Source organism: Poecilia reticulata, linkage group LG21 (genome assembly GCF_000633615.1).
Source record: "Poecilia reticulata strain Guanapo linkage group LG21, Guppy_female_1.0+MT, whole genome shotgun sequence".
Lineage (NCBI taxonomy): Eukaryota > Metazoa > Chordata > Actinopteri > Cyprinodontiformes > Poeciliidae > Poecilia > Poecilia reticulata.
The window spans coordinates 20754312-20766741 of record NC_024351.1 but is presented as its reverse complement, the minus strand read 5'-3'; the positions used below and the strand labels follow the sequence as shown (position 1 = coordinate 20766741).

General features: G+C 38.4%; 1 protein-coding gene across 1 annotated transcript in view; it reads left to right on the top strand.

The window, feature by feature from the left end:
* The window catches only part of cdc42bpab (CDC42 binding protein kinase alpha (DMPK-like) b), an 89940-nt gene that overhangs the window by 40249 nt on the left and 37261 nt on the right, over nt 1-12430 (top strand). Inside the window, exon 7 of the mRNA XM_017302126.1 lies at nt 9568-9661. Within this exon, the coding sequence (XP_017157615.1) occupies nt 9568-9661 (94 nt within the window). The remainder of the gene's footprint in view (nt 1-9567; nt 9662-12430) is intronic.

Genomic DNA, 12430 nt, shown 5'->3' with positions numbered 1-12430 from the left:
GCTGTGGTTTACATGATGCATTTTTCTTATACACCCATCTGGTATGATACGTCAAGTGTATTTGTATAGCACATTTCAGCAACAAGGAAGTTCAAAATGTTTTACATTATAAACACATCATACAGTCACCAATTGTGAAACAATTTAACCATTAGAGGTAAAATTTTATCACAATATTTTGTGGTACGATTGCGATAATGATAAAAGTCAAAATGAGAACCGTTTTTTTTTTTTTTCTCTTTTAGGTAATTGTACAGTATCATTGCCCCACAAACAAATACTGCTGTTGAGAAACATTCCCACTTACAATGCGGTTCTTTGGGACTCCAGSCACATAAAGTAGTGATTTGTTTCATTAAGCTGCAGAGAGTAATCATACTTAATCATATTTTCAAATTTGATATTCATTGAACAAACTGTGGAAAAAAGTTAATTTAAGAATCCAGACAGTACTAACAGTTTTGGGGTTTTTAAAAATATCTTTATTGAAATTTATCACAGCAACGATAAATCAGAATTTTTATCATGACAAGAAATTTATCATGATAAACAATAAATTACCATCCCTAACAAACATTCTGTCAAATGCCATCATCAGAATCATCAAGCAGATACTCATGAAACATGTTCATTGATGCTCCACTAACTACTAATCAAAATGAACTCTAAACCAGCGGGGGTTTAGCCTCATTTTAATGTAGCTTAGTGTTTCAGCGGTCTTGCAGTTTTTTGGAAGTTTGTTCCAGATGTATAGAGCATACATCTGGAAGAAAACCTCCAACATGCATGCTGCTTCTCCATGATTAGACTAAAGCCAGAAGACCTGAGGTAGTTCATCATCATGAACCTTACAGGCTATAGGTCAGACCACTGAGGTGACKCATTACCACTCCAATGCTTGAGCCACAGATGCCCACTTTAAAGACCCCTGGAGGCACATGCTGCTTTCTATTAATTGAACAGCATCTGACGACATCAATACCCTCTCTTAATGACATTGTTGGCCTCATCTGGCAGGTTTTTCTTTTTTAAATGACCACTACTACAAATAGACAGGAGCCAGATTGATGATATTCCAGTGTATGAATTTCAGTTTATGGTAACAGCATCACAGTTGTCATTCCAGTGTCATTTGTGCAATATCAGGTGCAAAGGATGGCCAATAGAAAATCAGCCTTTTCAGCATCAGTTTCAGGTTTTGCCCACCATGCCTTATAGCTGATTAAATATAAACAGTGGAGGGAAAGGAGAAAATGAGAACAGCTCGAGAGGAAACTGCAGATGAAACGGTAAAAGTCACCAGTTTAGCTGCATTTCAGATACTTRAACCCAAAACCGATCGATAATTATCAACTCATACGAAGCCCTTATCAGATCATGATACATCCATGATTCATCCAGTCCTAAGCATGTCGCAGTAAATCAATTAATCACATGATAAATTAAAACAAACTCAGTAATTTCCATTTCATGATGTCATTTTTCGCTTTTCTTTCTCTTTCTACCAAAAAAAATTACAATTTTAATATTTCTGACCAAAAAAGTCAACCTGTTTTTTTATTTTTTATTATTATTTTCAGTTTTTTWATTTACTTTTAATTGGCTGTTGTACTCCAAATTGCACCAACTTAACAAATTACAATTGAATTGTTTTTACATGTTTGGCCAAGCTTGTAAAGCTATTGGTGTATTTAAGTGTGTTGTAACAGTACAGAGTTATGAGTTAAGAACATTTATGTCTGTGTTTTTTTTTTTTTAAAGGAAACATTTTAAGTCAATATAGCACAGTTTTGTGCTGCATCGTCCGATACTGAACCTTAGATATCTGCATCGGTATTGAAGTGAAAAAAGTGTATCAGTGCATTTCTTGTCCTGACATCTTATTAAAAGCATTTTAAGCTATAGGAATGGATTTAGTAAGTAAGATTAGCATCGCTAGTTACTTCATATGTAGCAGTCGGCACCATTACAGGAGTTGTGGTGATTATGTGACTTAGGGAATCTTGAGGACTTCTGTTACAGCAAACAATGTAGGTTGTTCAGTCRGTTTAATTTAAAAGTGGACCATGAACAAAAAAATCATGAACAACTGAATGAATCTGGATTATTTGTCAACTTCTCTTACATAAACAAAACTATCTAAACCTTTAGTGTTAATTTTTTTCTTAGCTTCCCAAAATGTCAGTCTAATGAAAACAAATTCTTCCCTTCGTGTTGACACTGATGAAGTTGAGAGGAGACCAGATGAAAGAAACGAGGTGCAAAAAAGGCCTGGAGGTCCATCTTCTGTCTCCTTCAGTTGAATCCCATGAGAGTCGGATGCAGAGGGGGGTGTGTGTGCGTGCATGTGTGTGTGTGTGTGCGCGCGCGTGTGTGTGTGCGTGTGCGCATGTCTCCATTTGTTCAGTGGTCAGTGGTCTGCGTGGCCTCCCAGAGGACCCTGACAAATGTTTCAATGGGCCATGTCAGCATGGCTTTGTGCTGCCTAGCACCACATCTGTCTGCTCCAACACTGATGCTTAGAGTCTGATTGGAGAGGCGGGTGGGGGATGGGGATGGGGGACAAGCATCAGGCTGTAAAGAGAAAGCTGTGGAGATCTGTTGTAATGACCAAGAAACCAATCACATTATAAACTCTGTTGTGTGTTTAAAGAAAAGCTACGTTAACTTTAATGTAACGTCTGGTCCAGATCTGCGCACATGAGCAAATGATGCATTTTCTCATGTGCGCCCTATTGATCATGGTCTTTGTCTGCTTTCCTATTGATCAGAGCCATGTGCTTCCTTAGAACCTGCTGATCGTACTCAATCACTGCTGGTGAAAGGGTCTCTGTCATGTTAGCTTGCATTTGAATAGAGTCCAATGTTCCACTAGTTCTCAATGTGCTAGCCACATAGCGGTCACCTCCTCTGGGGAAATGTTACTCTACATCAACATGCATCAGTTCATGAACTCCTCTTGCATCATTCAGAAACTGAGTTATTAATCATTGCTGGGACTTGATTTAAATGTTTGAGTTAATTGCAGGGTCTGTAGTTGAAAGCCACATACATTGGCAAAATAAGCAGCATTTTAAATTCAAAGATCCTTTTTTGTTGCTAAATTATTGAAAGCTAGACACACAAGCTCATCAGCAAGGATGTTTATTGTTTTTGCGTTTTATTACAGTCATATGAAAAAGTTTGGGCACCCCTATTAATCTTAATTATTTTTATTTCTATATATTTGGGTGTTTGCAACAGCTATTTCAGTTTCATATATCTAATAACTTATGGACACAGTGATATTTCAGTATTGAAATTAGGTTAATTGGACTAACAGAAAATGAGCAATATACATCAAAACAAAATTTGACAGGTGCAAAAATTTGGGTCCCCTCATCATTTTATTGATTTGAATACCCTTAATTACTTTTTGCTGACTTACTAAAACGCAAAATTGGTTTGGTAACCTCAATAAGCTTTGRACTTCATAGCCAGGTGTAGCCAATCATGAGAAAAGGTATTTAAGGTGGCCTATTGCAAGATGTTCTCCTATTTGAAGAGTGGCGTCATGGGCACCTCAAAACAGCTCTCAAATGATCTRAAAACAAAGATTGTTCAATATAGTTGTTTAGGGGAAAGGTACAAAAAGTTATCTGAGATTTCAGCTGTCAGTTTCTACTGTGAGGAGCATAGTAAGGAAATGGAAGACCACAGGGACAGTTCTTGTTAAGCCCAGAAGTGACAGGCCAAGAAAAATATGAGACAGGCAGAGAAGAAGAATGGTGTGAACAGTCAAGGACAACCCACAGACCACCTCCAAAGACCTGCAGCATCATCTTGCTCAGATAGTGTCACTGTGCATCGTTCAACAATTCAGCACATTTTGCACAAGGAGAAGCTGTATGGGAGAGTGATGCGAAAGAAGCCGTTTCTGCAAGCACGCCACAAACAGAGCCGTTTGAGATATGCAAAAGCACATTTGGACGAGCCAGCTTCATTTTGGAATAAGGTCCTGTGGACTGATGAAACAAAGATTGAGTTGTTTGGTCATAAAAAAAGGTGTTATGCCTGGCAGCAAAAAAACCCCACAGCATTCCAAGAAAAACACTTGCTACCCACTGTAAAATTTGGTGGAGGTTCCATCATGCTTTGGGGCTGTGTGGCCAATGCCGGCACCGGGAGTCTTGTTAAAGTTGAGGGTCGCATGGATTCCACTCAATATCAACAGATTCTTGAGAATAATGTTCAAGAATCTGTTACGAAGTTGAGGTTACGCCGGGGATAGATATTTCAGCAAGACAATGATCTAAAACACCGCTCCAAATCTACTCAGGCATTCATCCAGAGGAACAATTACAATGTTCTGGAATGGCCATCCCAGTCCCCAGACCTGAATATCATTGAACATCTGTGGGATGATTTGAAGTGGGCTGTCCATGCTCGGCGACCATCAAACTTGACTGAACTGGAATTGTTTTGCAAAGAGGAATGGTCAAAAATACCTTCATCCAGGATCCAGGAACTCATTAAAAGCTACAGGAAGGGACTAGAGGCTGTTATTTTTGCAAAAGGAGAATCTACTAAATATTAATGTCACTTTTTTGTTGAGATGCCCATATTTTTGCACCTGTCAAATTTTGTGTTAATGYGTACTGCACATTTTCTGTTAGTCCAATAAACCTCATTTCAATACTGMAATATTACTGTGTATATCAGCTATTAAATATATGAAACTGAAATAGCTGTTGCAAACATCCAAATATTTAGAGATAAAAATAATTAAGATTAATAGGGGTGCCCAAACGTTTTCATTTGACTGTAGTTATTCAACCATCAGGTTAGTGCAAAGTGCTTTCCTAGACATTCTGTTTTCCAGTATTTCAGGGACCTGATCATTCATAGAACTTATTTAGAAATGTGAACTCTAGACGTTGACTTTAGCATTGTGCTGCTGCAACATGTTTAGCATATAGATGCTAGACTATCTCTATTTAGCACAATTTGAACACAACAATAGTCTTTTCCAATACCCAATCAGATTTTTTTTCAAGCAAAAATTAACCCATGGTAGGTCAGGCAGGAGAACTGACTTCATCATTCATTGCTGTTTGTAGTTGTAACTTGTGCGTCAGATTTGTGGGTGTACCAGAAACATGCAGATACAAAGGTTCCAGCTCAGGACTTTTGTATCCAGATAAAGATCACCATCTAGCAAAACTCTTAGCATCATTTTAAATCAGACGTAACACCTTAGGAATTGCTTGACGGAAAATTTGAGCAGAAACAATTGGTGTAATTAGTTTGTGTCATGTCTTTGAAGAGATTACCTTTTCCTGTGATTTCATTAAAAAAAAATCTTATTCCTTCATAGTTTTCCAATAGTTTATTTCATATCTTTTATGTCCTAGAGAATGAATGGCTTGTCAGCMATCTGTGTTTTCACCTGGAGATTCTATCTGGTGTGACACCAGCTCTTCACGTCATGAATTAGCAGGAATCCTGTTAGCGCATAGCCGTCTTTGCAGGTCCTCCAGTTGCTGGCSTGCACAAAGCGTGAAGCGCCATCCAGATGGCCCTCCCAGATGGATGCTGCAGTCTTAGCAGAGATTACCTTCCTCTATTCCCGTCCCTGCGACACTCCTTAAGACTGCTGCAGCCCCGTGACACACTAGCCCAATTACTGTGATCACTCACCTAGCATGGAATCACAGCTATTCTGCTTTGTTCACAACTGGAAGGCAGCTAATATGCACAGCTACATCTGCTAATATATTTGTGTGGCCCATCGATAGGTTAATAATCAGGTAAATCTGAGGCAAGGAAACATGAGTTGAGTAGCAGTGGGACAACGTGGGCTTGCGCTAAGTGGTTTATCAGTAGCAGACTCCATCCTCTGTACCATTGATACGGCAAGCTAAGGTCAACTCATGCTGTCTGCTCTTTGGCAGAGCAGAGGTCTTAGGAGCAGATTAACACTCTCCAGCTACTGGAACACACACACGCACGCACGCACACACACACACACACACACACACACACACACACTTCCCTGCAGAGCCACGTGCTAGTCGTCTGGTCCAAGTTTTACGGTTATAATTTGTGAGGTTCTTGAGTCAAGAAAATGTTTGTTTCTAACATTTAGATGAATGTTATGAAACCTGGCAACAGTGAAGCTTAGATGTTAAAAGGTCCCTCAGAGATCTCCAGATTTATATTTTATGTATCATGAAGATATTTTATGATTCAACAGTGTACTTTTAGTGATGAATAAGAAAAAATAAATAAATAGAAAAATAGAAGTTGTGGGTAATGTTTTTACATCAAATGAGGTTTGGTTGCTCCAGACTTGAATGCATTCCAGTGGAGTTTGTGGTTTTCATTTAAAATCAGATATCTATGGCAGATGACACATTTGTGACGGTCAGGCACATTTCTGAAAGCTTTCAAGTCTAATGTAGATTCAGGTTTAATGGAAACAAGCGTGGGGTTTACATAATTGTCGTCTCTCGTGTCACTTTAACCTGTGGTTTTCTGCACCGAGGTTTTAGTGTTGTGAGATGGCGAGTCCATCCAGCTGTTCCCAACCCGCAAAATGTGAGCATTAACGGTGGCAGAAAATGATGGGGGCTTCACATGTGGCTTTGAAGAGACCTCGGTTGACATCAGAGCAGTCTTTGAAAGTCTGTCGCTGCTGTAAGATGGAAAATCTCCCTGGTGTGTGGGCAGGACTTGCATCACTGGGGAACTTAAACTAATATAAGGGCGCCTCGTTGGCTTGAACAGTTTACTTCCTGATGTTTGGTAACAGAGCTATATTCAGTCTRAATTAGTCACTTACTGCAAAATTTATTAGACCAAATMATCCAAATCTGTTTTGTTTTTTATTTATTTCAAAATAGTTTTTGTGTTTTTAATCGCCTCRTCATGCCTCATTTTCTTAGAGGTAAAAAAAACATTTTGCTTAAGCACTGCAAATCAATTTAATTCAGTTTCTTAGTAGAGGATTATCCATTTCATTGATGATTACAAAGAAAAGTAATCATACCATTTATGGTTGCAAATTTATCGTCATCTCAGTGTCAGTGGGTGTAGTAAAAATATCGCAGAAGACTTTTTTTGGAAAGCATCGTTGACTGATTTAGTCCAGGTTGACACTTTAGATGCAGAACATTACTGTAACATGCAGCTTTTTGGATAAATAAATAAGTTCTGGCTTTTTCAYTCAGTTTACACTCTCAGTGTAAAGTGTTTGTTTTGCTTCAGTTTCCACAKGAGATTCAGTTTCATTTAGTAAATGGGAAACAAAGTGTGAAGAAAATCCAATATTTCTCAATAGAATCCTCATTGCTTAATATTCTAATATCATGCAGCTGTAAAAAAATATTCTCAAATGTCAAATTTAATTCGTTTTATTGTGTGTTAATTTGTACTTTTTGTATGCTGACAGAAACCACTTCCTGTAGCCTCATCACCACCTTTTCCTTGCAGTAGATTACAGAGAAGCCTTATAAATCAGGGCTGGTCAGAGCAGGTGTGAACGTTTCTAGGGTGGGTGTTAGTTGACGTATGGTCGGTCTCCAGAGCCAATCACAACAGCAAAAGCTGACATGAGTTGGGAGCCACGCTGGCTGACTGTGTTCCTGTTTCAAGCTTCAGGTTTGCTATTTTAAGTGGGAACACGCTTGAGTCACCGGACAGAAACACTCACTCCCATGATGAAACAAAATGGGAGGGTGTTTAGCCTAAATGGAGATGTTTGAGTTTTGCTTTGTGCTGTGTGTTAGAAAATATTATTCTAACACACACTCCTTTGTAGAAATTTTCATAAGGACAGACTATATTTAGTCTGGTTAGTGGGACACTGTGGTGTTTCTGTTTTATAGCAGTCTAGGGCTCAATTAAAGTCACCCCTGACCACCTGTCGGATCATATTTGATGTCCTGTCCCTTGTTCTCTACACACTTGACTTCTCTTAGCACCTAGAAATGGCATCATTAAAGTTGCTGTATGCAACTTGTACAAAAAAATGTTTTTTCCATATTTATTAAAACTGTCACCATGTCCTGACTGTGCAACACGACACAGATCATCTGTGTAAAGATCACTATCCTCTGCCTCCTCCCAGTGCTGGTATTGTCATCTGAAGAAATAAACTGCTSTCACTCAAAAGCAACCAATCAGAGCCAGGAGGAGGAGCTTAGTGCTGTCAATCATTCCAGTGTACGCAACATAACTGTTACAGAAAAACTGTTTATTTACCKTTATGCTAACTAGCCKTAGCATTCATGGCAGGATTGGTTGTGTGGAACTAGCAGTAGCGTAAGCAGAGAGTAAGGGGAGGATGTCAGCAGCGAGTACGCAAGCATGATTGACAGTGATAGCCTCTGCCAATACGCTCTGATTGGTTGTTTTCTGTTAGCACTGGGAGAAGCCAGACTAGCTGAATTTTTCCATAAACATTGATGCTCTTCTGCTCTTTGTTGGGACAATTTTGAAAAAACAAACTTTTAATTCAGTGTTAAGAATTTTTTTTTTCCCCATCAAATTTGCTGTAGCAACATTACTGAAACCCCTAAGAGTTTAATGTTAAAGCAGGTGAAGCTTTTCCAATGTGTACTTTGTCCTTTGAAGTTGATCAGAGTGCTGGAGAATCTTTAGTCAGTAACTCGATACTTTTTGTTTTCCTTGGGTATAAATATAACGGTGACACAGAGGCATTTCTTCAAAATGAGAAAACCTGGTGAATTTTGAATAAACTAAAGATAGAAGTGTTTTTGTCTTRTTCAGACTAAAATACCGTCTGGAACTGGATATCTTTTCAGAAATCAGCGACGTGGACAATTTAACAAAATGACTCTGGGATCAAAGAGAAATAAATGTCGGTCTCATGATTTGGTTTAAGTGTGAAAATGTRAAACGGTAAGGTCAGGGTGAAAGCTGCTGATTGATATAWAAAAAAAAAWTTCAGCCAGTTTAGGTGGTGGAGACGGGGGGGAAAAGAAAACCTTGCATCCTAAGGTAGAATTATTTTCTGCTGACTTGAGTCAAACTACAGGCTGTATGTGAAAATGTAAACTCACCATCAGCAGTAATAATGCAGAACAGATGCAGGGAACACGAAAACGTACAGAAACTGTTTGGCAACCTCCTTTTTTTTCCACAAAAACAGCAGGAAAAGGAATAACGCAGTAGGTTGGTTTATCTTTCGTTTATCTGTGTGTAAAGCTAATTCCCAAATCATACACTCAACTCCAACTCATTTTTCTCTATTTTTTTTTTCTTGTATTCAATTTCAACTTATCCTACTGCTGATAAATGGAGCCAAAGGAAAATTACACTTAATTCAATCACAGAACTGAGCTGAATTATTATCCGCCGTATTTACAGGCAAATCAAGACCGCTTGAATTCCTGATGAGAACTGATCGCAGCTCCCAGGAATAYGAGATGATGAAATGTGTGTTTTTTGGATGTCCTAAAAGCTGTTTTGATTGGAAAGCGTTTTCAGGAACCGCTCACTCAGTTTGACTTTTYCCCCCCGCTTCTTTCCTTTCGTCCCTTTCTCTCCTCTCTCTATTTTCAGGGACATCAAGCCTGACAAYATTCTGCTGGATATGAACGGCCACATCCGCCTGGCCGACTTCGGCTCCTGCCTCAAGCTCATGGAGGATGGGACGGTAGGTTTTGACTGCGCCGCCGCTGCTGCTGTTGTTCCTCCCAGTCCAAAGCAAACAAAACCAGAGTTTTACTAACCTCGCTGCCTTAACCCTGGGGGTCTCCCATGAGGAGTGTGCGGTTCAGCTGCTTGGCCTGGCTTGCAGGTTGCRATTCAGACGATTCTCCTGATGTTACAGGAAGAAAAACTGAAGAGATGAAATGAAAGATTATAGAACGGAAAATGCTAATAATAAGGGCGACGACTCCAAGTCTGAAAGTAGGATGAAAGTGATGCAGACTCCAGTTACCCCCAAAAAATAAGATTCCTTGTTTTAATCAGTTACATTAATTAATTTAAATGGTGTTCTTTACTAAATAGCACAAAAAGATGTGTTTATGTTTAAGAAAATATGAGAACACGAGGAGAGGAAGCAGAACTGCTACGTAAACAGTCTTCACCCACTTCAAAATAAGAGCATGAATATAACCATCCAACTATTTGAAGAGTTCTTGACAGTCGATGACCAAAACTGCAACACAGGTTGTAGACTGATTTAATAAACCTAAGTTGGTTTGGTTTGTGGCCTTTAGCCTTACCATTGTGTAATAGTCCAAATCTTTAACCTTGTATTTTATGTACCAAAATTAATGACGCATGTTTTTTCTGCATTGAGCTGAGAAATGTTGTGATCCATTTTATGAATTCTGAAGTTGTCATCATCCTACGATTGATATTGAGATGTTTTAGTGCTTAATAATCTAAGCTAGGATGAGCGTGTAGATGTTCAATAAAATAAAATAAAGCCCTGAGGAACCCTGTGTGATATTTGATTGTTTGCCAAATGACAAAAAGTAGTTTTAGTCTGACATGTGAACACAAACAGATAAAGCTTATAGCAACGGTACAACTATGTAAAATGTAACGTAAANTTGTTTTAATCAGTTACATTAATTAATTTAAATGGTGTTCTTTACTAAATAGCACAAAAAGATGTGTTTATGTTTAAGAAAATATGAGAACACGAGGAGAGGAAGCAGAACTGCTACGTAAACAGTCTTCACCCACTTCAAAATAAGAGCATGAATATAACCATCCAACTATTTGAAGAGTTCTTGACAGTCGATGACCAAAACTGCAACACAGGTTGTAGACTGATTTAATAAACCTAAGTTGGTTTGGTTTGTGGCCTTTAGCCTTACCATTGTGTAATAGTCCAAATCTTTAACCTTGTATTTTATGTACCAAAATTAATGACGCATGTTTTTTCTGCATTGAGCTGAGAAATGTTGTGATCCATTTTATGAATTCTGAAGTTGTCATCATCCTACGATTGATATTGAGATGTTTTAGTGCTTAATAATCTAAGCTAGGATGAGCGTGTAGATGTTCAATAAAATAAAATAAAGCCCTGAGGAACCCTGTGTGATATTTGATTGTTTGCCAAATGACAAAAAGTAGTTTTAGTCTGACATGTGAACACAAACAGATAAAGCTTATAGCAACGGTACAACTATGTAAAATGTAACGTAAAAAATTTTTTAAGCACCGTATTTAATTAACAAGATCTTAGAATTGCTTTTTTGTTTTTGTCAAGTGAAGACAGCAGCAGAGGGCAGTGTTTGTAAGGCAGAAACATATTTCAAGTATTAAATATAGCTGTTTTTTTTTACTTTATCTGTGCAAAGATGGCGATTTCTCCATCTTACAACATTCAGAAGGCATGGAGAAGAGAACCTCCACCTCCTCCACTAACCACTAGCTTTTCCAGTGGGTACTGCTTAGTAACATGACGCATGTTTTTTTTTGTTTTTTTATAGCCTAAAGCAGCTTGATAAGTGTCAATACAGCAGGCAAACTGAGAAACARCCTTCGTAATTAAGCCTCGAAGTGTGCATCACTCTGTACTTGATAATACAAAACACCTAAGAGGATCCTCTCTCTACTGGAGTCTGAATGTTGGGTGAACGCGATAATACTATGAGCAAATATGCTACACATTTTAAACAAAACCAAGATAATATTGATTAAAAATGAGGTGGTCCTAAAGTTGATATCTTTACTTCCATTTTTACAGCATTTTGACAGCTTGAAGGGAGAAATCTGTGTAGGAGTTGTGTGGTTTTGCTTTAGATGTTGCTGAGCAGCTTGGCTAACTGTTTCATAAAGTTAATTTAGTCAGTCTGAAGATCCTCTGACGACGATCACAGCCCTGCTCCTGCACTGAACCCTGAACCGAGAGTCAGGACACTGCAGTGAGCCTCTCCTGTCTGCCATGYTACTACTGAACCACCRCCGATGAAATTAAACCCAAGTCATAACAGTGACTGTAAAGCTGCCATGAATCTGTATTACAAAATGAATTGAAAAAAGAAACCTCACTGTTMACCTTCATTTATTTGTATTATACTCTGAGAAGTCTTTAAATGTAACTTCATCRTCCTTCGTCTTGATGTTTGCCTTTCTCTAAGGCACAGAGCAGGTTTTCATGCTCTATTCTGATTTTTTGCTGAAATACAATTTTTTWAAAAGTTTGGTTCACTAGTATTAACCACATCAGTAGACCWAGTTTATTTGTATAGCGCATTTCAGCAACAATGCAGTTCAAAGTGCGTCACRTCATAAAAAYACCGAAATGCAAACTCATAACTAGGCCTGTCGCAATAAACGATAAATCAATTAATCGCACGATAAATTAAACCTATCGACCTTGTTTTAATTATCGGCTTTATCGTCTCTTCCTGCCTTTTTTTCTTTCTGTTGATGACCCTGAATGAAAAAGGCTCAACTC